Source organism: Bos indicus x Bos taurus, chromosome 12, assembly GCF_003369695.1.
Source record: "Bos indicus x Bos taurus breed Angus x Brahman F1 hybrid chromosome 12, Bos_hybrid_MaternalHap_v2.0, whole genome shotgun sequence".
In the NCBI taxonomy this organism is placed as follows: Eukaryota; Metazoa; Chordata; class Mammalia; order Artiodactyla; family Bovidae; genus Bos; species Bos indicus x Bos taurus.
This window is the reverse complement of record NC_040087.1, coordinates 31,367,918-31,394,967: the sequence shown is the minus strand read 5'-3', so window position 1 is coordinate 31,394,967 and position 27,050 is coordinate 31,367,918. Positions and strand designations below refer to the sequence as shown.

General features: G+C 42.6%; 1 protein-coding gene across 1 annotated transcript in view; it reads right to left on the bottom strand.

Moving 5' to 3' along the window:
- Positions 1-27,050, bottom strand: part of FLT1 (fms related tyrosine kinase 1) — a 204,598-nt gene that overhangs the window by 157,733 nt on the left and 19,815 nt on the right. The window contains exons 2-3 of the mRNA XM_027557508.1: positions 14,036-14,132; positions 13,207-13,436 (exon numbers count right to left, since the gene is read on the bottom strand). Of these exons, the coding sequence (XP_027413309.1) occupies positions 13,207-13,436; positions 14,036-14,132 (327 nt within the window). The remainder of the gene's footprint in view (positions 1-13,206; positions 13,437-14,035; positions 14,133-27,050) is intronic.

Sequence of the window (27,050 nt, the reverse complement as noted above, 5' to 3'; positions counted from 1 at the left end):
CTGGTGGGCTGCAGTCCATGGGGTCACAAAGAGTCAGACACACCTGGCCAACTAAGCACAGCACAGTCCTCCTAAGTGTAGGCACAGAGTTTGTGTACAGCCTCCCACTGAATCTCCCAACAGCCACACAAAGTGCTAACTCTTCCCATTTTACAGAAAAGGAAACCAAGGCTGGGAAGACGTAACAGTAGCAGCAGTTAACAGCAAACACATGAGAAGTGTGTACTATACACCAGACCCTAAAACTAAGCATTTTATGTGTGTGAACTCCTGATGGGAGCAAGGATTAAGGACAAGAACCGTGCTGCCTTCTCCACTGCAGATTAGTTATATGGGCAGTTACTTAACCTTCCCTTGAAGAGAAGGTGAAAACGATAGCGCTGCTTCCTAGGATTAGGAAGTTATGAGAATGAAATCCCTAACCAATACAGGTACCTAGAGTGGCGTCCAAAACACGGTGAGACCTAAGTATGAACCGCTATTCTTATTAAGGAATCTGCACAGAGACTTTGCACATATCAGAGTGGGGACTGAATCCAGTTTGAACCCTGGATCATGTTTCAAATATAATTTAGATATACACTACTCCAGGGGATCTTCCCTACCCAGGGATTGAACCTGGGTCTCTTGCATCTCCTACTCTGGCAGGAGGGTTCTTTACCTGGTGGCTCAGGTGATAAGAAACTTCCTGCAATGCAGTAGACCCAGGTTTAATCCCCGGGTCAGGAAGATCCCTTGGAGGAGGGCATGGCAACCCACTCCAGTATTCTTGCCTGGAGAATCCCCATGGACAGAAGAGCATGGTGGGCTACAGTTCACGGGGTTGCAAAGAGTCGGACATGACTGAGTGGCTAACACTCTCACTTTCTTTACCTCTAGTGCTACCTGGGAAGCCTCATATATATAATACTCTATATAAGGGCTTCCCTGGTGGCTCAGTTGGTAAAGAATCCGCCTGCAATGCAGGAGACCTGGGTTTGATCCCTGGGTTGGGAAGATGCCCTGGAGAAGGGAAAGGCTACCCACTCCAGTATTCTGGCCTGGAGAATCCCATGGACTGTATAGTCCATGGGGTCGCAAAGAGTTGGACGTGACTCAGCGACATTCACTTTCACTTTTTTTCACTTTCACTCTATAGATAATCTTTCACTCTAAAATTGACAATCAACAAGAATCAACTGTATAGCACAAGGAACTCTACTAAATATTCTGTAATAATCTAAATGGGAAAAGAATTTGGAAAAAAAAATAGTTCCTCAGAAAACTAAAAATACAATTACCAAGTGATACAGCAATCCTTGGGGTCACAAAGAGTCGGACACACCTAGGTGACTGAGCCCGCACACACCTCAATCCTATTCCTAGGCATATACCCATATAAAACCCTAATTCAAAAAGATACACGCACCCCCATGTCCATCGCAGCACTATTCACAATAGCCAAGACATGGAAGCAACCTACATGTCCATCAACAGGTGAATGGATAAAGAAGACATGGTACGTACATACAACGGACTTACTGCTCATCCATAAAAAAGAATAAAATAAAATAAAATTTGCAGCAACGTGGATGCAACTAGAGATTATCATACTAAGTGAAGTAAGTCAGAAAGAGAAAGACAAATACTGGTATTTGTGCTATATAAGTGATAGCACTTATATGCAAAATGTAATGCAGAGCACAAATGAACCTATCTACAAAACAGAAAGAGACTTCAGACATAGAGGACTGACTGGTGGTTGCCAAGGGTGAGAGGGGAAGGGAGAGGGATGGACTGCAAGTTTGGGGTTGGTAGATGCAAACTATTACATTTAGAATGGATGAACAACAAAGTCCTCCTGCATAGTGCAGGAACTATATCCAGTCTCCTGGAATAAACCATAATAGAAAAGAATATTTTAAAAAATATATAGGTATGTGTATAACTGAGTCACTCTGCTGTACAGGAGAGATGGGCACAACATTGTAAATCAACTGCACATCAATAAAAATTTTTTTAAGAAAAAATATATGAATATGTATGAATGAATCATTCGTCTGTACACCTGAAATGAACATTGTAAATCAACTATGCTCCAATATCAAATAAGATAAAAAATGAATACAGTATGTTAATTGGTATTTGATGAAGGAAGGAAGGACAGTGCACTGATTGCATTAGTAATAGCACAGTCAGCCATGACAACCACCGACGCAACCCAGCCCAAATGCCTCAGACGACAAAAAAATGGATATTTCAAACAGTAAAGGAAAACTGAGTAGTGTCTGAACTGCAAGGACCACCAAGATCATAACAGGGTACCTCCTTGTCTCCAGGTGGGGTGGCATTTCATTGCCATTGTTAAAGAAAGTTATGAAATCTCAGAAACTTAAAGCCTTTTCAGCTTGAGGGGATTTCTCTTGGAAAGTCCCTTGCTCACTTTTCTTAATGAAATTACATGATGGACATTTTTCAAATCCTTCAAAACCTTAAGGTTTTGATGGACTGTTTTCCACCCTTCTTGTTTGTAGGGGACACATGAGAGGATATGGTCAGTTTTATGGGATTTTCATTTAGACTTCACTGCCATCTTGAGATTTCATAATTCCACCTCAATCACTAATTTTTCCAAGTGGCTCAGTCAAGAGAATGCTCATTCTGATTACTTTTAAGCATTTATGTAGTTCTACTCAATGCCTGGTGACACACAATGGTTATTGTGAGCAAAGATTAGCTATGTGCTTCCTAAGACCTGGCCTGCCCCATTTTTCTGGTGTGGAGCCTAGCGAGTGTCAGGAAATGCTCTTCCTCTGAAGGAAGGACCAAACTTTTAATTGACAGGTACCACCAAGAGCTAGGCCTTCTCTGGTGGCTCAGCAGTAAAGAGTCTGCCTGCCAATGCAGGTGACCCAGGTCGGGAAGATCCCCTGGAGTAGGGAATGGCCACCCACTCCAGTATTCCTGCCTGGAGAATTCCATGGACATGAACTGGTGGGCTACAGTTCAAAGGGTCGCAAAAAGTCAGACATGACCGAGCACACACGTACCAAGAGCTAAAACTGAAATTCCTAGGAACATGCTGGATGAACACAGGGCTCAGGGCAAGGGCTCCGGAAAGAAGATGTGACACCCCTGACTTCCAACAAATCCACAAGTGGCTTCTGTCCCAACCGTTTGTCAGTGTTTCCCCGAGTCAAAGCCCCGTGGCATCTAATAACAAAGTGTCTCTAGAAGGGAAATGTGAAATGGCAGGACTTAATGAGATCAAGAATGTCTTCCATCAACTTTTCACGCAGCTGGAAGGAGAGTGGATAAGAGTTAAGTTACTCTAAACTCTCACCATGTGGTCCTAATCAGCTGTCCCCTGTGATGGATCGAACAGATAATCTCCTTCAAGCCTCAGCCTTACAGGGAGCCCAGCGCCAGGCTGTAGAGAGAGGGGTCTGGTCCCCAGGGAAAACTCCAACCAGCAATGTCATCAGAGTCTATTTAAAATCCTAGCCCGGTCTGTTTCTTCTTTTTCACCACTTCATCAAAATGAGCGGGGAAAAAAAAAAAATCCAGGAAAACCTGACCTTGTTCTAGATTTTTGGTGAAGCTATATGCAAAGGCAAGCCAGGAAATACCTAAGAATGTTTTTTAAGATTTTTTTTTTAATGTGGACTTTTTATTGAATTTGTTACAGTATTGCTTCTGCTTTTTATGTGGTTTTTTTTTTTTTTTTCCAGCTGTGAGGCATATGGGATCTTAGCTCCCCAGCCAGGGATCGAACCTGCATCCCCTGCATTGGAAGGAGAAGTCCTAACCCCTGGACTGCCAGGGAAGTTCCCTCTAGGAATTCTGTACAGAGGATAGTTTAGAGTAGAATTCTGCTAACGCAGGTCAGCCTCAGGCTGCTGCCATTTTAGGAAACCTGCTGGGGGTTTCCAGACGAGTAATCCAGAGGCTGAGTCCGAACTCTGTTCACCCCAACATATTCCTCCATCTCCTGGGCAAATACATCAGGCAACGATGTGAGAAGGATGGCAAACACGAGCCATCACCTGAGCTGTTTGCACTGGCTGCTTCCTGGGGCACAAGGTGTCTGGCACACTTTCTTCTCAATACCTGTGGGCTCAAGCACCATCAGTCTTAGCCCCCGAGACGGAAGCTTTGGGAACTTCTTATGGGAGCATTCATGCTAGAATAGACAGAGGTTTCGGAAAGTAAGTGGAAGAAGCCATTCATTGAGTGAGGACAGACATGGAGTGAGTAAGGGGGACGACATGAGCGGCTCTTTGGGCAGGCAGCAGGAGGGGTGATGTGTACCTGCTGAAAACTGACTGTGAAAACCAGACAAGACCCTGGACAGTAACCAAGCAATAACAGATAACGTCATAAATTTGGTAAAGCAATCCAGACCTAGAGAACTCAGCTGACCTGTAGTTAAGTGTTTTTTTTTTTTGTAAGTTGATTTCTTAAATTTTTTTTTTCCTTGCTACAAGATGTCAACTATTTTAAGCACTGTGAGGGATCTTCCGGTGTGGGCTGGAGGGCTGACACCCCTGCTGCACCCCCAGTTTAGAAATGTCATCACCACCCAGGAAAAAGTGGAAGTGGAGTAAATCTGGAGAAAAGTGAAGTGAACTCTGAGTAAATCTAGAAAAGAAAGTGGAAGCAGACTCTGAGTAAGTCTGCAGACTGCTACTCTTTCACTAACATCCCTGCTTGGTTTTTTTCCCGCTTGTTTCACGGTCATGCTGCCTGGAATCGCCATGCACTATGGCCAGCTGGGCAACAAACTCCCAGTGCTCAGCCGTCCTCCGGCTACGCAGTGTCGCCCCGGCACCCTGTGCGTGCTTCGCAGTGCGCCAGACCAGGCAGGAGTCCAGGGGAGACTGTGTCGGGGCAGAACCATCCACAGAACTTCAGTAAGTTCTACCGGGGGTGGGAGGCTCAGTCAGGACTCTTGGAGGCATCCTCTTCACTCCCTGGAAAGCCTCGTTTTTGGACAACAGCCATTATCTCACAAAGTTAAACCCATGCATTTTAAAAGCCTCACTAATGTATAGAAGTCGTAGTCCTAGAGAGGGACCAGGGGCCTCCAAAACCCTAAGACGCCAGAACTTTGCTCGTGCCTCCCCCAGAACGAACAGGGTCTTGCAGGTGTGTGATCCACGTCCACAGATGAACGCCACCTGCTGACCGCACCTCCTGGGTCACATCCGCTTTATCTCAGGAACGTGATGAGTGTGTGTTGCACACAGGCACCCACCAGGGTGGGAGCCACGTTAACTAGAGGAGAGGTGTTATTTTCATCACCACGTTCTCTGGCTCAGGAGTGATGAGCCAAAACCACCACGGTGCTCAAAATGGGAGTTGTTTTCTCAAATACAAAGCATAGAAAGGACCCTTCCACACCTGTGAAAATTTTAATAAGTTTACCTTAATCAGACTGAAACTTTTAAAATTATTGTGCTGAGTTCCACAATAAGAAGCACTTTCCACATTAGACCCCAAAACCACACACACTCACACGTATTTTACATTTATGTGGTATTGTGTATATGTGTGCGTGTGTTTGGGAAACAAGTTCTATTTTTTAAAAAGTTTCACTAAATCATACTTACCCTTGCTTTTTGCAATAAACTTAGATAGTTTCCATTTACTCTGCTTTATTTTTTTAAATGCTGATAACAACTCACTTTTTTTTTTTTTTGCCATGCTGCATAGCATGCAGGATCTTAGTTCCCTGACCAGGAAGCGAACCCACGCTCCCTGCAGTGGAAGTGTGGAGGCTTAACCACTGGACTGCCAGGGAAGTCCCACAACCCATTAATTTGATTCCACAGCCCATTAACAGTTGGGGTTTTTAAGAGCCCTGCTCATCTTAGTACATAGAAACGTCTCTTCACCTTGTGGTGTGAGCTGGAATGCAGTGGTGACTGTGCGTGTGGACAGTGACCACAGGTTCTGACTCCATCAGGTAACAACCCAAAGCTCTCTGAGACTGGGGTCTGGTTCTCTAAGGCCGATCACTCAGAAAAACAGCCTGAAACCAGTGTAACCTATCATTCCTCAAGGGAAAAACACTGAGTTTGAAATTTAATAGAACGTAGTAACTGTATAATCTCTATTCCCAAAGACAAAGCAACCGCTGGTCTACAGTTTGAAGTCAATAACTGAATCTCCCAGTGTAGTGGAAACAGCCTTAACCTTGGGGTCTGACCTAGATCCTCTTCCTGGCTAGTCATTTCATTCCCTCTGTCTTGAGCGGATCACAGCAGCTGTTTTCTCATACATAAAATGGAAGAATAACACCAATGTGATTTATCTCAGAGTTATGCAAAAGCTCTTAAGGGAAACTGGAAGTGCTGTATAAGCGATTATGTTGAATCTGTCTTAGAGTGTCTGTACCTTTAGTGTTGAATATTCATATTTGTTTGAGGGTCCATAGCCATGCAGAGCTTTTTCCCACTAAATACATTTATGTGAAGGCACATCGATCATTCTCCCCCTGGATACTTGGGAATTAGAGTTTCATCACTTCATGGCAAATAGATGGGGAAACAGTAGAAACAGTGGCTAACTTTCTTTTTCTGGGCTCCAAAATCACTGCAGATGGTGATTGCAGCCAAGAAATTAAAAGACGTTTACTCCTTGGAAGGAAAGTTATGACCAACCTAGATAGTATATTCAAAAGCAGAGACATTACTTTGTCAACAAAGGTCCATCTAATCAAGGCTATGGTTTTTCCAGTGGTCATGTATGGATGTGAGAGTTAGACTATAAAGAAAGCTGAGTGCCAAAGAATTGATGCTTTTGAACTGTGGTGTTGGAGAAGATTGAGAGTCCCTTGGACTGCAAGGAGATCCAACCAGTCCATCCTAAAGGAGATCAGTCCTGCGTGTTCTTTGGAAGGACTGATGTTGAAGCTGAAACTCCAACACTTTGGTCACCTGATGCAAAGAGCTGACTCATCTGAAAAGACCCTGATGCTGGGAAAGATTGAGTGCAGGAGGAGAAGGGGACGACAGATCACTGATTCAACGGACATGGGTTTGGGTGGATTCCGGGAGTTGGTGATGGACAGGGAGGCCTGGTGCACTATGGTTCATGGGGTCGCAAAGAGTTGGACACGATTGAGCGACTGAACTGACCACTTTTCAGTTGTATACCCAGTGCCTCTGATCATTTTTCCACCTGAAATGAAGCTGCTATGTAAATCTCATTCATTTGATACATAAAGAAGAACCAAAGACAGGAAAATCTGTTGTGAAAATGCTCCAAACCATTTGCTTTACTAGACACAGAGAGAAAAACAATCAAGTGGAGAGAAGCAGAAGAAAGAGGTGAGTTTCTTTTACAGGGAAGAACGAGAAGATATCCACTCAACCACAGCACATGGGTCCCTATTCCTCTTTGCCTTTTCAACTATAATTCTTCAAGAGAAGATGATATACTTCAAGAGCCCTGAAAATCTTGTGCCTGGAGTGGGGAGGGGTTCAGGCTGATTTCAAAGCATGGGGAACTCAATATGCTAAGTTCAAGGTTTTCTAACCAAATTGGAGACACTGACGAAGTATTAAATACTTTGGAGATGCCATTAAAATCTCTTCTGGTCAGTTTCCTTATTTTACAGTCACAACTCATATATTACAATACTAATTGCAATGAAATCCTCGAACGTAGAAAAGGCTGATCTGGAGCCAATTTCTTGTGCGTACCAGAGTTATAAAAGAAATGCAAATATGTTCGTTTTTCTCTACCAGGGGGATGACCACCAACCACCTAAGTAGCCCTGCTGTATGTGTATGTGTGCACGTGCATGCATGTACAAGTAATTCTAGCATATGTGTATGTATGTGTATGCACACACACGTGTGCATGCTCAGTCATATCTGACTCTTTATGACCCCACACACTGTAGCTCACCAGGCTCCCCCGTCCATGGGATTCTCCAGGCAAGAATACTGGAGTGGGTTGCCATTTCCTTCTCCAGGGGATCTTCCTGACCCAGGGATTGAACCTGTGTCTCCTGCACTGGCAGACAGATTTTTTTTTTTTTCACCACTAAGCCACTTGGGAAGCCCAATCCTGGCATGACCATTCAGCTAACATCTTTTTTTTTTTTTTTAGCAAAACAGTGAGGAGTACTTTAGAATTTTCTTTATGACCCAGATTTTTGTAGCTATAATTGCTGGGGGGTTCCATTCATTTTCTCAAAAGCAATTTTTTGAAAATACATATATAGCATTTTTCAGCTACTCTCATTCAATAGTCATCTGTTAGGATCAACCCAAGGGTGTAACGGGAGAGGATGTCAATTAGCATCAGTGTAAAGTAGTGAGAAAAAGCCCTCCTTGGCTGTGGGACCAGGGCCACTTGCCCCAGTGCCTCTACAGATTTCAAGGGTCACCATCTCTCCTCCCTTCCACCACAACCCACCAGCTCACCAAGGTGGACTGAATCCCCCCAGTCCATCACATTCTCTCCTTTCCCACAGTATGATGACAGTGACCTTGGCCCCAGCCCCTGCCTGCTGTTCCTGTCTTATGTTGCCCTCTCTGATCTCCTCCTACCACTGAGAATCTGACCACCTTACTCTGCTGCTAACACTTTTCCATCACTCCCCATGTAGCCTCATGTGAAGTGGATTTTAGGCCCTTTGCTTGTATAATAAAATCACGATAAGAAAACCTCATAGGATTATTGTAAGAATTAGACAGTATAATGGAAATAAAACCATCTGTTTAAATAAAGTGAAACCACAAATGTAAGAAGATATATTAGTTCAGTTCAATCGCTCAGTCATGTCCGACTCTTTGCGACCCCATGAATCGCAGCACGCCAGGCCTCCCTGTCCATCACCAACTCCCGGAGTTCACTCAGACTCACGTCCATCGAGTCAGTGATGCCATCCAGCCATCTCATCCTCTGTCGTCCCCTTCTCCTCCTGCCCCCAAGCCCTCCCAGCATCAGAGTCTTTTCCAATGAGTCAACTCTTCGCATGAGGTGGCCAAAGTATTGGAGTTTCAGCCTCAGCATCAGTCCTTCCAAAGAAATCCCAGGGCTGATCTCCTTCAGAATGGACTGGTTGGATCTCCTTGCAGTCCAAGGGACTCTCAAGAGTCTTCTCCAACACCACAGTTCAAAAGCGTCAATTCTTCGGCGCTCAGCTTTCCTCACAGTCCAACTCTCACATCCATACATGACCACTGGAAAAACCATAGCCTTGACTAGATGGACCTTTGTTGGCAAAGTAATGTCTCTGCTTTTGAATATGCTATCTGGGTTGGTCATAACTTTTCCTCCAAGCAGATATATTAAGGGGAATTTAAATTTATCAGTAATTAATAAATTAGCTAACTAAAATTACTCAAGTAATTAAGTTGATTTTAATGCATTGTATCAGAGGTATGATGGATTTATACAAGCTATAATGTTAAAGTGGTGATATTGATTTTCCTCACATTACACATACAATATCAGATGTTATGGCCAAATCAGTGCTTAAGTGGGAAGCATCTAAATAATAGTTTTGCTTATAATACATATATGGCACTTGACATTATGTAGAAAAAGCTATGCAGTCCTGATTTTTCCTCTCACAGAACTCTATTAGACCACAAATCTATACCTTTTCAAAAGATGTGTCCAATAGTGTTTCTCATCGTTATAGAAAACCAAAACAAAATGCTAACACATCTGCAGATGCTTACCGGGGGCAAAAATCGTGCTATCACATGTTCTAGAATAAATATTCAACAACAAATAAGTTATAACCCATTGATATCTAGTAAGTAATCACAGTTGTGTGTTAGGAACCAATTTGAGTTACTAGTCCCAGGGACAATCCTGAGTCTCCAGAGACAAGTTTTGTGCCCCTGAACAAAATTAAACCTGTAATGTTGTAAATATCAATAAAAATGGAAGCCTAAGGCCAAATTTTCTCAGAAATAAAATGAGTAAGAGAATGCAAGTAGGAAATGCATAAAATGTTAGGCTACTTGGAAAAGTTACAACTGCTTAATGAATTACATCACAGCTAACTTGGGTTTGTGCTTCCCTGATAGCTCAGTTGGTAAAGAATCTGCCTGCAATGAGGGAGAACCCAGTTTGATCCCTGGGTCGGGAAGATCCACTGGAGAAGGCATGCTGCTAAGTCACTTTAGTCGTGTCCGACTCTGTGTGACCCCATAGACAGCAGCCCACAAGGCTTCCCTGTCCCTGGGATTCTCCAGGCAAGAACACTGGAGTGGGTTGCCATTTCCTTCTTCAATGCATGGAAGTGAAGTCGCTCAGTCGTGTCCGACTCTTAGTGACCCCATGGACTGCAGCCTACCAGGCTCCTCTGTCCATGGGATTTTCCAGGCAAGAGTACTGGAGTGGGGTGCCACTGCCTTCTCCGAGGAGAAGGGACAGGCCTGGAGAATTTCATGGACTATATAGTCCACGGGATTGCAAAGAGTTGGATACAACTGAGTGATTTTAACTCACTTCACTTCACTAACTTGGATTTTAGTAAAGTGAGACCAAAACTGTTCTACCAGGAAACAGACAACAAAATCCATGTTACTATTCAGAGTGGTGTAGTTACAGACACCCAGCAAGTGTTTCCTAAATATCTGCTCATCAAATTGATTAACAAACAAAGATTCAGAGGCTCTCCTATGGTTACTACTATTGACTCAAATATAATTTTTCTTACTAGTGTTATTTAAAAATAATGACTCCAAGATTTTCCCAATGAACACACAAAATACTCGTGATATTCCAGAGTAATGTCCTGTGAAACACAAACAGTACATTTTGCAGCCCGTCCCTATCCAAGAATATGGTCTTTGGGATAGAGAATTTCCTTCTGTCCAACCAAACTGTGTGGGAGCTTTGAGATCCTGGGACTTGTAACTTTATGCTAGTATTTGTGGACTTCTCCCAGAAAGCAGACGTAATACACACATAAAATCACAACCAGTACTCACACCCCCAGCCTCACACCAGTTAGTGATGGTGCTCTTTCCTACTTGGCCTAGAATTCATCTTCAATGTCAATTTCAACAGAGTATTCCACACAGCCCTGTTAAGTGCTGTGTGTATTCATTTGACAAATATTACTGGGCTCTTGCTACGAGCCGGGCACTGTACCTGGGAGGCAGATTGTGGATACAAGTAATTAAGGCAGACATGGGCTTTGCCCTCACAGGGCTCACACTGACAACTGATTTGACACTCAGAGTGATGGTTATTTGCCAGATCTGCTCTGTTGTACAGTGGAAGTGGAGATAGTTCTAAACAGCTAAGTGTCTTCTATTTTCAAAGGGGATCGAAGCTGACAGTTTCTGCACCCCTATCTACTGGCTCCATAAATCATGAGATCTACCAAGGAATGTAGCAGCTGGGTAATAACTGAGTGTTATTTCTTAGGGGGAAAAAAAAGAGATGGTCTTCTTTCACTCATTTTAAGTATTTGATTTACAAGTCATGTTTTATGAGGAAGAACAAAGTGACAAGTCATCTTCCTTATTCCTTCCAGGGATCCATTTCTACTGTGGATCCAATAAAGCCACAGGAGAAAGGTTCATGAGAATTTTAGAATGAATGAATTTTGCCTCCACTTCCACTAGAGAGACAGGAACAGAAGTGTTTTCTTTCCTCTGCAAGGGGCAGAAAGAACATACATAACCTACTATGTGGAGCTAGGAAAAGCGATCAGATGGCTGAGCGCGTGACACCGTCCACTGCCGCTGGCACACTTCGTGTGTCTTCTCCTAATCCTGCCCTCCTGTCCCGCCCACCATCCTCTCTTCCATCCTGGGGAAGGTGGTTCTGCCTTCCCCAAGCAGAGCTCTCTGGCCTCCTTCCTCCTCTTATTTTTAAGTGGGCTGGTTGCATTCCTATGGTGGGGATTAGCTACGAAGCTGGTGTCTCCTCCAGCTCTCCACCCACCCAGAAAAGTGCAAAATGTACAAACAGTGAGTGTGGTGGAGCAGAACAGAAGAGTGGCTCAGTCAAAGGGGGGTATATGTATACACATGGCTGATTCACTTCTGTTGTACAGCAGAAACTAACACAACATTGTAAAGCAATTAATCTTCAAAAAAAAAAAAAATCAAGCTGATGAGAGCAAAGATACTACTGCTAATATCATACTACTTACTGTTCTACTGTCTGTAAGAGTAACCCTGCCTCTGGAAAATTACACACTAGGCTCCAGTAAAACACTGTCTAGTTGCCTTATTTTAAAAAGAAGATTCCCACCAAAGCCTAAGTCTATGTAGGTGCTGCCTTCAATGCAAAGATGCAGTTCTTTAACTCACTAGGAGGAAGATCCACGATGCTATTGACACTGACAATTGGTTGTTTCCTTTTTTAACCCGCGTGTGTGTCTTGAAGTGCCTACTAATTTTGACTTATGCACTCTTAGAGCTCTCGCTCGAAGGCTAGAGTCTTGTACAAGTTTTGGAAACTGGCTGGAATGAAACAAGGAAGAACAAAGGGACAAGTCATCTTCCTGATTCTTTCCAGGGATCCATTTCTCCTGTCACTTTATATTTCTTTGAGGATTTTACATTTCTTCCCTCTGAACATTGTTTCATTTCTTCATTCGCCAAGGAGGGACAAGCTTAAAAAAATACTACAAAAATCATAACCAGAAAATGATTCAGTTTTGTCTTTTGCCCTTTGCAGTGACATGTGCCAGCTCTTATATCATTACAATACTCGTTTGTGAACGTGAAATAATACTGTATCATGAATGGAATTAATTTTGTAACCTTCAAGCAACATTAGCAACACTATACTTACAAATTTAGTAAAGAACAATGTTTTACAAGTTGCTAGCATATCAGAGAACACAGTTGTGTGAAAGGACAAAATATCTTGTATTCTACTTTGGGCTTCTCAATTAAGAAATAGAACTAAAATCTTGCCATTCACTTATTCATACCGTGATGTGCCAGACAGTATTCTAGGAGACACAGATACAGTGGTGAACAAAACAGACAAGAGTCACTCCCGTCAGGGAGCATGCAGTTGACCAACTGGTCCTTGAAAATTCTGGTTGAAACTGACACTCAAGAAACATATTAAAATGCACTCCACAAGTTTTGACAGCTAGGTAGAAGCTCCTTCCTGGCCCATTTCATTCATACTCATGAGAAAAGCGCCCTTTCTATGGACCAGGTGGATTGATGACCTGCTGCACAGCTACAGAAAAGACAATGTGGAAAATGAAGCTCTTACCATTAATAAATATGTAGATGGTAGATTCTGCTTTGTTCTTGGAAGCAGGTGCAGAGAGATATCTGCAGCTATAGAAGCCAGTGTGGTTGGCCTGAGCCGCGTTCAAGGTCAAAGTGCTGCAGAATTTCTTGAGGTTCTTTCCACAGGCAGACTTAGTGATGTTAAGCTTCCCGCTTTGGTTTTCCCTGTTCACAGCTTCAGGCAGATACCAGGCATGGGCAGCTCCTCCTCTGCAATCATAGAGGAGAAAACAAAACACCGTCAGGGTTAGGGCCAGTGCCAAAGCATTCATTTCATTACAAAGCACTATCCTGAGGTCTTGGGCTTCCCTAGCGGCTCAGACGGTAAAAGAATCCGCCTGCAATGCAGGAGACCTGGGTTCAATCCCTGGATCGGGAAGATCCCCTGGCGAAGGAAAACCCACTCCAGTATTCTTGCCTGGAGAATCTCATGGACAGAGGAGGCTGGTGGGCTACAGTCCATGGGATCACAAAGAGTTGGAGACATCTGATTTTTATATAAATACTATATATATATATATAGAGAGAGAGAGAGAGAGAGAGGTCTAAGTCCAGTCATCTGCTTTACAGAAGAGTAACACATTTAGAAAAACTTTTAAACAACTCAAAATGTTCAGGGCATCCCTTCCTCTGATTCCTTGTGAGTGAGTAATTCATCTCTCCCGTAGACGAATGAATCGCCCTCCGTGGGAGGCTGGATGCATGTGGTTTGCACTCGGCAGATGGCCATCTACCTGTCTGCTCTCTGGGGAAGGGTTTTGCCTTAGGAAGGACAAGCAGATGGTCCCCAAACCAATACAGTCACTCACCTGCATTTGAGATTCAGCGTCTGGCCAGCTTGCATCACGTGCCGGGTGCCTTTTAAACTCAGTTCAGGATGTCTTAATATTGAACCTGAACTAGATCCTGGAAAATAAAAGTTGAAGTGTATTATTTATTTTTCAAAAAAACATTTGACTGTTCCAGGTCTTAGTTGTGAACTCTAGAGTTTCAACTTGTGGGATCTAGTTCCCTGACAAGGGACTGAACCCAGGTCTCCTAAATTTACATCATGAAGTCTTAGCCACTGGCCCACCAGGGAAGTCCCTTGAAATGTGTTTTTTGAAAATTGCCCTCTCGTCTTTTTCTTTTTTCTCTTTTAAGTTAATTCCTTTAAATTCCTTTTATGGAAAGCTATAAATTCCATATGCAAAAAAGTACATCTAATACAAATATATTTTATTTCACAAAATTTTTGTAATCTAAGACTTGCTAACAAGTATTATATATCCTACTATGCCAAATGACCTAAAAATATTCAAAATCCCATTAACTTAGAACATTAATAAGTTCAATTTATGGTTCAAAAAACAACCATATTAAGACTATATCATAACTTATTAAAATATTCAGGATTAAATATCAATGTCATCCAAAGTATATTTCTAATATTGAACCAACATGAGTCATTTGGTTATACAGGCCTGTCTGATCTTTTTTCTGAATACTTTTCCTGGATTCTAGACATAGTTCACTCATTAATTGAGTCATGGTATTTTGGGCAAGTCATTTCTCTTTCTGAACCGGTTTCCTCATGTGGAAAACTAATTATAGAATCAAAATCAGTTTTAGAAGCCACTTTGTTTATCTTACATAATCTCCAAGTTTCCTCTTTAGTGGAACAGAGAAGAGGGAACTGTCCATTCCTACGTGACACTTGACAAGTATATTTTGTGGGAATCGTTGTGAGACTATGAGATCAGCTATGAAAAAGTGCATTGAAGTCAACATCTCCATACAACACGGTATCCCCATACAACACAATATCCCTTCACAACATGATGTCCCTTTACAACACAACATCTCTATACAACACAATATCCATCCATGGGATCTGCTGTGAGACCCTGGCCAAGTCACTTCTCTCCAGATCTCAGTTCTCTTATCTGAAAGGCAGGAGACTGGACTGGATGACTCTGGGTCTCTGTCTGTTTCCGCCATCCCCAGAGCCAGGATTCTTTGAGCCACTGGTGCCATAGAAGTTGAAATTCTGCTGAAGCTCTTGTTGATTTATCAGGAGACACCTCAATCAAGAGCTCTCTCCTCCTCCCCTATTCTCTCCCTCCTCTTCGCCCTTTTTTTTACCAGCTTTTTCCTGGTAAAAGCAGGAGTTTGGGGCTCAGGATTAGCAGGGATAAAGGTTGGGGGAGGGTAGGTAGAATCTAGAAAAATGGTATAGATGATCTTATTTGCAAAATGGAAATAGAGATACAGATGTAGAGAACATACATATGGACACCAAGAGGGGGAAAGGAAGGTGACGAACGAATTGGGAGATTGAGACTAACAAATATACACTATTGATGCTGTGTATAAAATAGATAAACTAATAAGGTCCTGCTGTATAGCACAGGGAACTCTACTCAGTGCTCTGTGGTGACTTAGATGGGAAGGAAATCCAGAAAAGAAGGGATATATGTATACACAGAACTGATTCACTTTGCTGTGCAGTAGAAACCAAAACAACACTGTAAAGTCACTTTACTTCAAAAAAATTAATTTTAAAAAAATGGTCGGGGGAAGGAGAAAAGATAAACTCAGAGGGAGCCAAGTTACATATGTAGAGCTGATCTTAGGGAATATTTTCACATAAAAAATCAGTTTCCAGCTCTAAAACACAGGGAGCTCAGCTTGGAGCTCTGTGATGACCTACAGGGGTGGGATGGGGGAGGCGAGGGAGGCTCAGGCAGGAGGTGATATATGTACAATTATGGCTGATGTGCAATGTTGTATGACAGAAACCAACACAACATTGTAAAGCAATTTTCCTCCAACTAAAAAATAAATCAAAACAATAAAATAAATAATGCAAAAAAAAAAAGGCTTCTGAAGTGGACTCCAAAGCAGAAAATGGGATCTTGGACCACAGACCTACACACGTCAGGTTCCACGGGGAACTCTAGCAATGCTCCCTAGTGTTGCTCTCAGGTTCTAAGAGTGCAAAGAAAACGAGACTCGGCGGCACACCTGCACGGGAAGCCTCACGTCGCCATGTCCTGAAGGCATGCCCTCGGCAGTCCTGAGCAGGCCGTTTCTTGGTATCCTCACGAGTGAATCGGAAAGCTGCCAGGCACAGCCTGGGGACTTGGTTCTCTGTCACCTGAGTGGCAGGCATGCTGCCTGGCATGTGACAGATAGACACCCTTGTCACTGATACCTGGCAGAATCACGCCCCTGCCCCACTCCCATCAGAGAATGTTTTGCTGGGTATGTAACTCCAACAAAGATGTTAACATTATCTGCTTTCCTGGTGTTGCTGCTTTATTAAATATTTTTAAAGTCACTTTTTAAAAAAAGATTATTTTTTGGTGTGGACCATTTTTCAGTCTTTATTTGTTACAATATTGCTTCTATTTTGTGTTTTGGTTTTTTGGCATAGAGGCATGTGGAATCTTAGCTCCCTGACCAGGGATTGAACCTGTACCCCCTGCATTGGAAGGCGAAGTCTTAACTACTGGACCTCTACAGAAGTCCCCAAAGTCACTTTTATATACAACAGGCCCTGGTATTGAATTACAACGGGAACAAATGGTTCAGTACTGACTAGCTGCTACTGCTGCTGCTAAGTCACTTCAGTCGTGTCTGACTCTGTGCGACCCCACAGACGGCAGCCCACTAGGCTCCTCTGTCCCTGGGATTCTCCAGGCAAGAATACTGGAGTGGGTTGCCATTTCCTTCTCCAATGCATGAAAGTGAAAAGGGAAAGTCAAGTCACTCAGTCGTGTCTGACTCAGCGACCCCATGGACTGCAGCCTACAAGGCTCCTCCGTCCATGGGATCTTCCAGGCAAGAGTACTGGAGTGGGGTGCCATTGACTAGACTTAAGTTCAAATGACTGTACCATTGAGATCCAATTGGTCTATTAAATAACCTCACAGAACAGGCCAACGGATTCAGGTACCTAAAGAAAAATTTTGTCCTTTCCTCACCTTTGAGTTTCCTGAGGCAACAAGTAGCTCAAAATCCGTGACCCAGAAGAACACTAGGTCTTTCTAAAGCCACAGCCAGCAACTGATAATGCCTGCCCTGAAAAACACCCAGGCCAGGGCATGGAATGTTGAGGGTTTCATTGAGCAATTGTTCGTGGGTTGTAGCAGGTCCACCCAAGCTTCCTGTGGAAAATTCTGGGCAATAAGTGGTAGGTGTCTCTGTGGTTTGTGTGCACATAGTAAGCTTTCCCATCCAGGAGCAGCCAAGGGGAAGATGCCTTCCTTCTCCTGGCAGGAGGTGAGCCTTCCTTTTTTTTCAGTTGCTATTTTGGTTTCCAAATTGTGTGACTCTTTGCTCTGTGAGCGCCTAGAACACCAGCACTCCTGACCCTCGTCAGAGAGAGCCGTAAGCCTTAAAGAACCACCCAAATTCCAGCAGAGAGAAGCATCACGCAGAGAAGATCCCTTAAAAAATATGCCCTCTGCACGTCCCTCTCTGCTTCTCCCACTTCAGCCTCCAACCAAAAAACAACACAAAACAACCAACCTGAGTGATTAGCTAAGACACTGAGAGAAAAACAGCATTAGGGGAAAGTTTGGGGGGAGAGAAATGTTGATAGAAATATTTTGCTATAGAATTTGTTTCCACCGACATAATGAATTTTGTACTTGGAACGAGGAAGCTAGAAAAAAGTAGGTGATTGAAAGGAAAGGAGAGGTATAAGGAAATGGTATTCTGAAGTAACTGGACACTTTGGGACATCACATTCTTCAGTTAATAGGAAACTAGAATCTCATAAAGATGAACAGAGATGCCAAAACTACAGTTCAAAAGGGAAACCGACAAGGGAAAAGTGAGACACTTATTCCTCAACTGTTCTGAAATTTCAATAGGCTTTAAAACATTTCTTTGAAGCAGTTTAATGCCCTTACACCTACTTGTGTAATGAAATATTTAACTAATGTTTTCTGAGTATCTCTGGCACGTCAGACATTTTTCCCAACTCGATCGTGATGTGTATAAGGACGTGAATATGCATATATTCCAAGATCCCACATCTTCCCACCAAGGACGACTCTGTTTGCTCTGCTCATGAGTAGGTCAGAGTCACATTGTTCATTTAGAAATAAATCGACAGGATACTTCATTTCAAAGGGTGGAGTGCTATGACTTTACAATGGTCCCCCACTGTGAGGCTCAGATGGGGATCAGGACTTTTCACTGTTTGCCAAGGTAGCCTAGAAGCCTGGTTTAAAAGTTATTGTCCCCTCAGAGAACTAGGTGGTCTGTGAACTATTGTTTTCATCAAAGTTAACGACAGTAGAATCATGGGGGTCCGAGGGATCTCCTTATATCAGGAAAATAACTATATAAATAAAACCAAACAGAAAACTCACACAAAAAATGCAGTCAACAACATGAAAAGGCACTCTGCTGACTGGGGGAAAACATTTGCAAATCATATATCTGCTAAGGGGTTAATATCCAAAATGTATATTTAAAAAACCCACACACAACTCAATAGGAGAAAACCAAACCAATTTTACAAATGGGCAGCTGCTGCTGCTGCTAAGTCACTTTAGTCATGTCTGACTCTGTGCGACCCCAAAGACGGCAGCCCACCAGGCTCCCCCGTTCCTGGGATTCTCCAGGCAAGAACAATGGAGTGGGTTGCCATTCCCTTCTCCAATGCATGAAAGTGAAAAGGGAAAGTGAAGTCGCTCAGTTGTGTCAGACTCTTAGTGACCCCATGGACTGCAGCCTACCAGGCTCCTCTGTCCGTGGGATTTTCCAGGCAAGAGTACTAGAGTGGGGTGCCATTGCAGAGGATCTGAATATTTTCCCCAAAGACATATGATCAACACACAAAGATGCTCAACATCATGGATCATCAGGGAAATGCAAATCAAAACCACAGTGAGATCTCACCTCACACACAGAATGACTATTATCAAAAGGACACGAAATAGTAAGAATTGCGGAGAGGGTGGAGAAAAGGGAACCCTTGTGCACTGTTGATGGGAATGTAAACTGTGCAGCCACTACAGAGAACAGAAAGAATTTTTCTCAAAAAGTTAAAAATAGAACTCTCATGCTGCTGCTGCTGCTGCTAAGTCGCTTCAGTCGTGTCTGACTCTGTGCGACCCCAGAGACAGCAGCCCACAAGGCTTCCCCCTCCCTGGGATTCTCCAGGCAAGAACACTGGAGTGGGTTGCCATTTCCTTCTTCAATGCATGGAAGTGAAAAATGAAAGTGAAGTCGCTCAGTCATGTCCGACTCTTAGCGACCCCATGGACTGCAGCCTATCAGGCTCCTCCGTCCATGGGATTTTCCAGGCAAGAGTACTGGAGTGGGGTGCGAGCTATCATATGGTCCAGCAATTCCACTTCTAAATATTTATCTGAAGGAAATGAAAACACAGAAAGACATGCATTCACATGTTAACTGCAGCATTATTTATAATAGCCAAGGCATGGAAGCAACCTGAGCATCCACTGATGGATGAAAAAAGAAGATGGATGGGTCTATATACTCTTTGGAATACTACTCAGCCATAAAAAGAATGCAATCTTGTCATTTGATTCCATGCGGATGGACCTTGAGGCCATTACGCTAAATGAAATAAGTCAGAGAAAGACAAATATGGTATGATCTCATATGTGGAATCCAAAAAAAAAAAAAAATCAAAACAAAAACAAACTAAATGCAGACTGTGGAAATGGACTTTTGTCACAGGCTTCATTATCAGGAAAAACTAGTAAGGTCAAGCAGAGTGGGCAAATAGCATTAAAAAGCTGATATGTATATATGCTCTTATGTGACCACTGACACTTTGTATTGTCCTTGTTTGAATAGTTTCCCTCATTGTTCATCTGTTCTGTGTTATTGGGTAGACAGAAAGAGAAGAGACCTTTATGGCCCTTAAACGAACACCCCTTCGTTCCCCACACGATGACCTCTGGGAGGAAGCCCATGCATGGACGGTCCTAGGATGCTGCCTCTTTCCCACCTGTACTTCACTGGCAAGACGGGATGCTTTCTTTGATCTCAGTGGGAAGAGTGAATAAAATTCCAAGTAAATAAAAAGGCTTTATTTTGCAACCAAATCAAAGCCCAGATGACGGAGACTCTTTCTTCAAAACTCTTCAAAGCTACCATGATGGACACTGAAAGAGGGAACAGCGACCTCGGGTCATCATGAACCAGACAGCCTTGCCCATCACTGTTAAGACTGGGAGACGGTTCTTACATAAAAAGTGGCCAAAAAGTATCTTTAGAACACCACTCTTTTTATTTATCTAAGTAATAACAGTGCTCTGATGGGTTAAATGCAACTTCTAGACAAGCTCTTTAGCCCCTCTTCCTTCCAGACACCCCCTTACCCCTACTATACTGAAATCAAAGGGTTGTTCTCTGTAAGAAAGGGGCCTTTTTCAAACAGGAATCATGAAACAGCTATGTTTTTCCATTATTGATTGAGAACATGAATCCCCCCAGCTCTACTACTAGCTAGCTCTGTTGCGGCCAAGAGCAAGTCACCTTAAGCCTCAGATTCTTCATCAGCTCACAGAGGAGGCTGGAGTTACGATTCTGACAGCCCCTTCCGGCCTAAAAAGCCAGTGATTTTTATATCCACAGTAATTAATAGCAATGTACAAGTTAGAAACCACATTTTAAAACATAACCTCTGGAAAAACAAATAACCCATTTTAAAAATAGATTAAGGATCTGAATAGACATGTCATGTGCCAGTTAGCAGATGAAAAGATGCTGGAATCCATGAGGAAAATGCAAATCAAAACCACAGTGAAGTACCAATTTCACACCCACTTGGATGCTTCAATTAGAAAAAAAAAAATAGTAAGAAGTGTTGATCAAGATATGGAGGAATAAGAGCCCTTGTATATTGCTGGTAGAATTATAAAGTGATGCAATCATGTTGGAAAACAGACAGCAGTTCCTTAAAAGGTTAAACATAAGTTAAACCTATGACCCAGCAATTCCACTCTTAGGTATCTACCCAAGAACTAAAAACATATGTCCACATAAAAACTTGTAAACAGATGTCCATAGCAGCATTACTTCTAATATCCAAAAAAGTGCAAACAACCCCAATGATGGATAGATAAACAAAATGCAGTCAATCCATACAACGAAACCTTATTTGGCAATAAAAAGAAATAAAGTACAGAGACATGCTACAACATACATGACCCTAGAAAACGCGGAGCTGGTTCACACAGAGCAAAGGCCTGGTGGGGACGCAGTGAGAAGGTGGCCATCTACAAGGCATGCAGAGAGGTCTCAGGAGAAACCAAAACTGATGATACCTTGAGGTTAGACTTCCAGCTTCCAGAACCATGAGAAAATCAATCCTCTTGTTTAAAAACCAAAACCACTATACCAAGTAAAAGAAGCCCGTTATGAATGCCCATATATTGTTTGACTCCATGTACATCACATGTCCAGAACAGGCAAATCCATAAAGACAGAAGGCAGGTGTCGGGCTGGGGGAGAAGGGAACAGGAGTGACTAATATAGGAACTTCTTTTTGGGGTGAAAACATTCTAATATTAGATAGTGGTAATGGTCGTTCAACTCTGTGAATATATTAAAAATCACTGACTTACAATTTACAATGGTTTGTTTTATGGTATGTGAATTTTATCTCACTAAAGCTGCTTTGGAATAACTGTGGTGCTAGAGAAGACTCTTGAGAGTCTCTTGGACTGCAAGATCAAACGAGTCAATCCTAAAGGAAATCAACCCTGAATGTTCATTGGAAGGACTGATGCTGAAGATGAAGCTCCAATACTTTGGCCACCTGATGTGAAGACCCGACTCACTGGAAAAGACCCTGATGCTGGGAAAGACTGAAGGCAAAAGAAGAGAGGAGCAGAGGATGAGATGGTTAGCACCACTGATTCAGTGGACACGAATCTAAGCAAACTCCAGAAGACAGTGAAGGACAGGGAAGCCTGGCATGCTGCAGTTCATGGGGTCACAAAGAGGCAGACATGACAGCAAATAAACGACAACGACAACAACAACAAAAACTTATGACTGAAATAATCAGAGTTATGCTGACCATTGCGCTATTCTGAAATTTTTTGCTACATATAACCTCATCAGTGTTAAATTTTGAACTTTTGTTTCTCCAATTTATAGCTTCAGAAGGCTAATTTTAGAAAAACAATTTTCCTTCTTGTTCAGTAACATCATTACTTATGTATTAGAAGATTTACAAACATACAGCAAAAAACACATTGCTTTCCCAAATTGCAATTCTTTAGTTTAAAATTGCTTCAGATTGCATATGGAATTTTAACTATTTAAACTGTAATTTTAACAAATTGAGTCACACAGAAAATTATGTCGCTAGAGCTCTTGGAAGAAATCTACTGGTATTTCCTTTTATAGTAAAATGACTGATTTCTAATGTATTTGTTTTTAATGCAAAGCTTCGTATATCAAGTTCATTTCAAATGAGATGCATCTGTCTTTGATTCTGCATACCATGTTTTCAATAGTACATAATCCTACATGATAAATGACCTCTTTATCTAAATATGAATGCCCAAGTATCATGTTTCTAAAATTTGATGTTAAGATCACGAGCCTTTACCAAGGTTGTATGAGGTTAATTAAACATAATTCATAGTAAAAGAAGACTTTCTTTCCTCAAGATGTAGCTTATTAAAAGCTTAAGTCTCATAGACTAAATCTCAGAATCTTTTTGGTTGGTGGCAGGGGTGGGAAAAAGGTGAAGAATGCAGTTGCAAATGAACCAAAATTTCCAGAAACTTTCAACACTTTTGTTTGAGATGCTAATGCCTACAGGGCTCTAATAATTATTAAAAAAGTTAACTCTTGGTCTTAATTTCTGTGTCTTGCCTCTATTAAAGTATTTGCCAGATAATACGAGGAGTCCTTTATAACTGATCACACTAGTTAGAATGACTCTTAAAGATTACACCACCGGGGTAGCAGACAGGCACATACGCTACCGGAGGCCATCATAAAGTACATTTTCTGTCACCTCTAGCACGATGGGGAAAGACCAGAGGGCTTCTGTTCTATCTACCTAGAGACTATATCAAAATGGGAATGGCATGGGAATTTGTACAACAGCAGCATAACTCAAGTGAGTCCCACAGTGAGAAGCAATATTGGTTTCTTAAATGTTATTTTTCTCCCCAAATCAACTGGCCTTAAATCAAGGAAGGATCTAAAGAAATGAAAGGATGTTTATGAAAGTGTGTGCACACACACAGAGCCATCTGCGCATATGCACACGCGTCTCTCTCTGGGAAGTTTGTGTTAGGTGTGGTGGGAGGTTGGTGTAGAAATGAGAGGGGTCATGGTGTGTGTAGCTACTGAACCTTCAGTCTTAGGCACATAGAACTCCTTTCATGCCAGGAGTCAGAAACCGACATGTGCTCAGCAACAGCCAAAGCTCTGACTCACTGCTGACTAACCCCTGGCAGAGATAAGACTGTGACTTTTAGATGGACAAATACAGGATATTTTAGATTACAGCAACTGCGTTATTGATCTTCTGGGTTAGGGAGCTGCTTCCAGCAATGATACACCTAATTTGTAGAAAGTTGGTAATCCCAGAGATTATTTTCTTTTTCATCTTTACATGAAACTATTTTATCACAGAGACCCACAAAAAAGAAATCACTGGCTTCTTGCCTTAGAGTTTCTGCTACCCAATGTTATCCCTAGATCATCAGATTTGAAATACAAATGATCCGATCTCCATGCCTTAATAGAAAATCTAAGAGTCATTTCTATAGCATTCAGTTCAGTTCAGTTGCTCGGTCGTATCCGACTCTTTGCGACCCCATGAATCGCAGCACGCCAGGCCTCCCTGTCTATCACCAACTCCTGGAGTTCACTCAGACTCACGTCCATCTAGTCAGTGATGCCATCCAGCCATCTCATCCTCTGTCATCCCCTTCTCCTCTTGCCCCCAATCCCTCCCAGCATCAGAGTCTTTTCCAATGAGTCAACTCTTCGCATGAGGTGGCCAAAGTACTGGAGTTTCAGCTTCAGCATCAGTCCTTCCAAAGAAATCCCAGGGCTGATTTCCTTCAGAATGGACTGGTTGGATCTCCTTGCAGTCCAAGGGACTCTCAAAAGTCTTCTCCAACACCACAGTTCAAAAGCATCAATTCTTCAGCACTCAGCTTTCTTCACAGTCCAACTCTCACATCCATAAATGACCAATGGAAAAACCATAACCTTGACTAGACAGACCTTTGTTGGCAAAGTAATGTCTCTGCTTTTGAATATGCTATCTACGTTGGTCATAACTTTTCTTCCAAGGAGTAAGCGTCTTTTAATTTCATGGCTGCAGCCACCATCTGCAGTGATTTTGGAGCCTCCAAAAATAAAGTCTGACACTGTTTCCCCATCTATTTCCCATGAAGTGATGGGACTGGATGCCATGATCTTTGTTTTCTGAATGCTGAGCTTTAAGCCAACTTTTTCACTCTCCACTTTCACTTTCATCAAGAGGCTTTTTAGTTCCTCTTCACTTTCTGCCATAAGGGTGGTGTCATCTGCATATCTGAGGTTATACATCTTGAATTCAAGTGTAAAAAAAGACAAGTGAAAAAAATAATTTCATTTCAGTAGTGACCACTGACACAACCTTATACAGATGTTTATTTGAATAATTTGTTTTAAAGCTGTCTTACAATTTAGGTTTTTAATTGTCAGTCACAAAACCCATAAATAGCCTTCCAGCCCAAGGCACAAAGCACCCCATAGTATTAGCCCCTGGGGTAGCCAAGGTCTTCATTCCATCCACGCACAGCTGATGGACTTTACTCATTTTCCTTAAACTCTATACACGTTACTGAAAAGAAAAAAATTCTGCCTGGTTTTAGACGTTTACCCAAAGTCCTCTACTGACATGGACATTCCTACCGTCAGCATTTACGAGGGGCACGTCTTTGGGGGTACCTCTCTGAGCTTTTTACTTGACACTGGCTTCTCGGAGGGTCATGGTTTAACAGGGCGCGTTCATTTATCATAGGGCCTGTCACCGGCTACCATCAGGAGTCTACCCTCCCCGTGACCTGTACCCAGGCCAAGCTCCTTTTCATGTGACATCAGAGTTAATGAAGGTTGGTTAGTGAGAAATCTCCTGCCGGCCGAGGAGTTACCTTTCTTCCCCTGAAACGCTCTCCCACACTGATGTCCTTTCATCGAGGGAGCCCACACACTGCCTCCCCAGGGTTATCTAACGAGATGTCACTTTCAGTTACCATTCGATGTCATGGGAGTTATCTGAGAGGCCTGGAGCAAGGGTCAAGATCTGGTGGACTGGGCACAAGACACAGCTCGCAAAGCACTCAGGGAAGATGGTGGGCTTTCCTCTGCTTACACAGAAGGAGACGAACAGAACCAATGCTCTTAACACCCTGAACATGCAGAGAGGAAGGTTTAGGGGGAGGGTTCAGCACAGCTGTCGCTCTACCAGCAGCTGGAAACGCATGTAAAGCAGACAGCCTGGCAGCCTCTGCTCTTACCCAATGTCGCTGTTCAGAGACTGTGGGAAAACTGGCGATGATACATCTCACAAAAGGTGCTTACAAGCACCAGTCATATTATGCTATCATTCATGTCGATTTACAAGTTATTTCAGGCCAGACTATATCAATTTTCAGGTTATAAACACCTGAAAAACAGAAGGCTCAGTAGAGGTGCAATTTCTTTTTTTTTTTGATGTATTAATTTTTAATTGGAGGATAACTGCTGTACCATATTGAGTTGGTTTCTGCCATTCATCAACATGAATCAGCCATAGGTATACATATGTCCTCTGCCTTTTGAACCTCCCTCCCATCCCATCCCACCCATCTAGGTTGTCACAGAGCACCTGTCTGAACTGTCATACAGCATATTCTCATCGGCTGTTTTGCATACGGTGCATATGTTTCCACGCTACTCTCTCCATTCATCCCGCCCTCTCCTTCCCCTCTGTGTCCACAAGTCTGTTCTGTCTGCATCTCCACTGCATCTCCACTGCTGCCCTGCAAACGGGGTTCATCAGCACCATCTTTCTAGATTCCATACATACGTGTTAATACATGGTATTTGTTTTTCTCTGACTTACTCTACTGTGTACAATACGCTCTAGGTTCATCCACCTCATTCAAACTGACTCAAATGTGTTCTTCTTTATGGCTGAGTAATATTCCATTATATATGGACCATAATTCAATAAACATTCATGTAATGTACAAATACTTGGCTTACTGGAAACAACCAAGATTTTCCTGTTGTTGTTTATCTTTCATCAGTTGGTGGATCCTGGAGCACAGGGAGCAAGTTGCATCATTAGGCATAGCTATCATTTTAATAAAAGGCCCTAATATTAGCCTTCTAACCTCTGAATGGCTTAGGATTACAAGTTTCAGGCCAGCTAAAGGTATCCTCCATATTATTCTTTTTAAACAAAAGATTACTAGTCTGGGAGCACGGGACAATATGCACGCAACCCACAATGTAAGATCTAGAGTCTTCCCTATTCCATGTGGAATTAGGACTATGCTTTGGCCTACCACCAAACGTTTTACCAAATACTCTGTGTGCATTACTGTCTGGAGCCAAAGTTCCGGGCATCTATGGAGGCAATGGCCGCAGGGTCCCTGAATTCAAGGGCATATTATTTACATGGATCCCTCTGGGTTCCTTTAGAAAGGAAAGCATCACAGAGATCTGGGAAATGTTTTACTGATTCAATGCAGGAGTTTGCCATAGAATGCCTGAAGTTTAAGGACAGGAATTAGAACTTTAAATTTTAGTTGAGCCACTGTGTATAACCTATTATGTAAC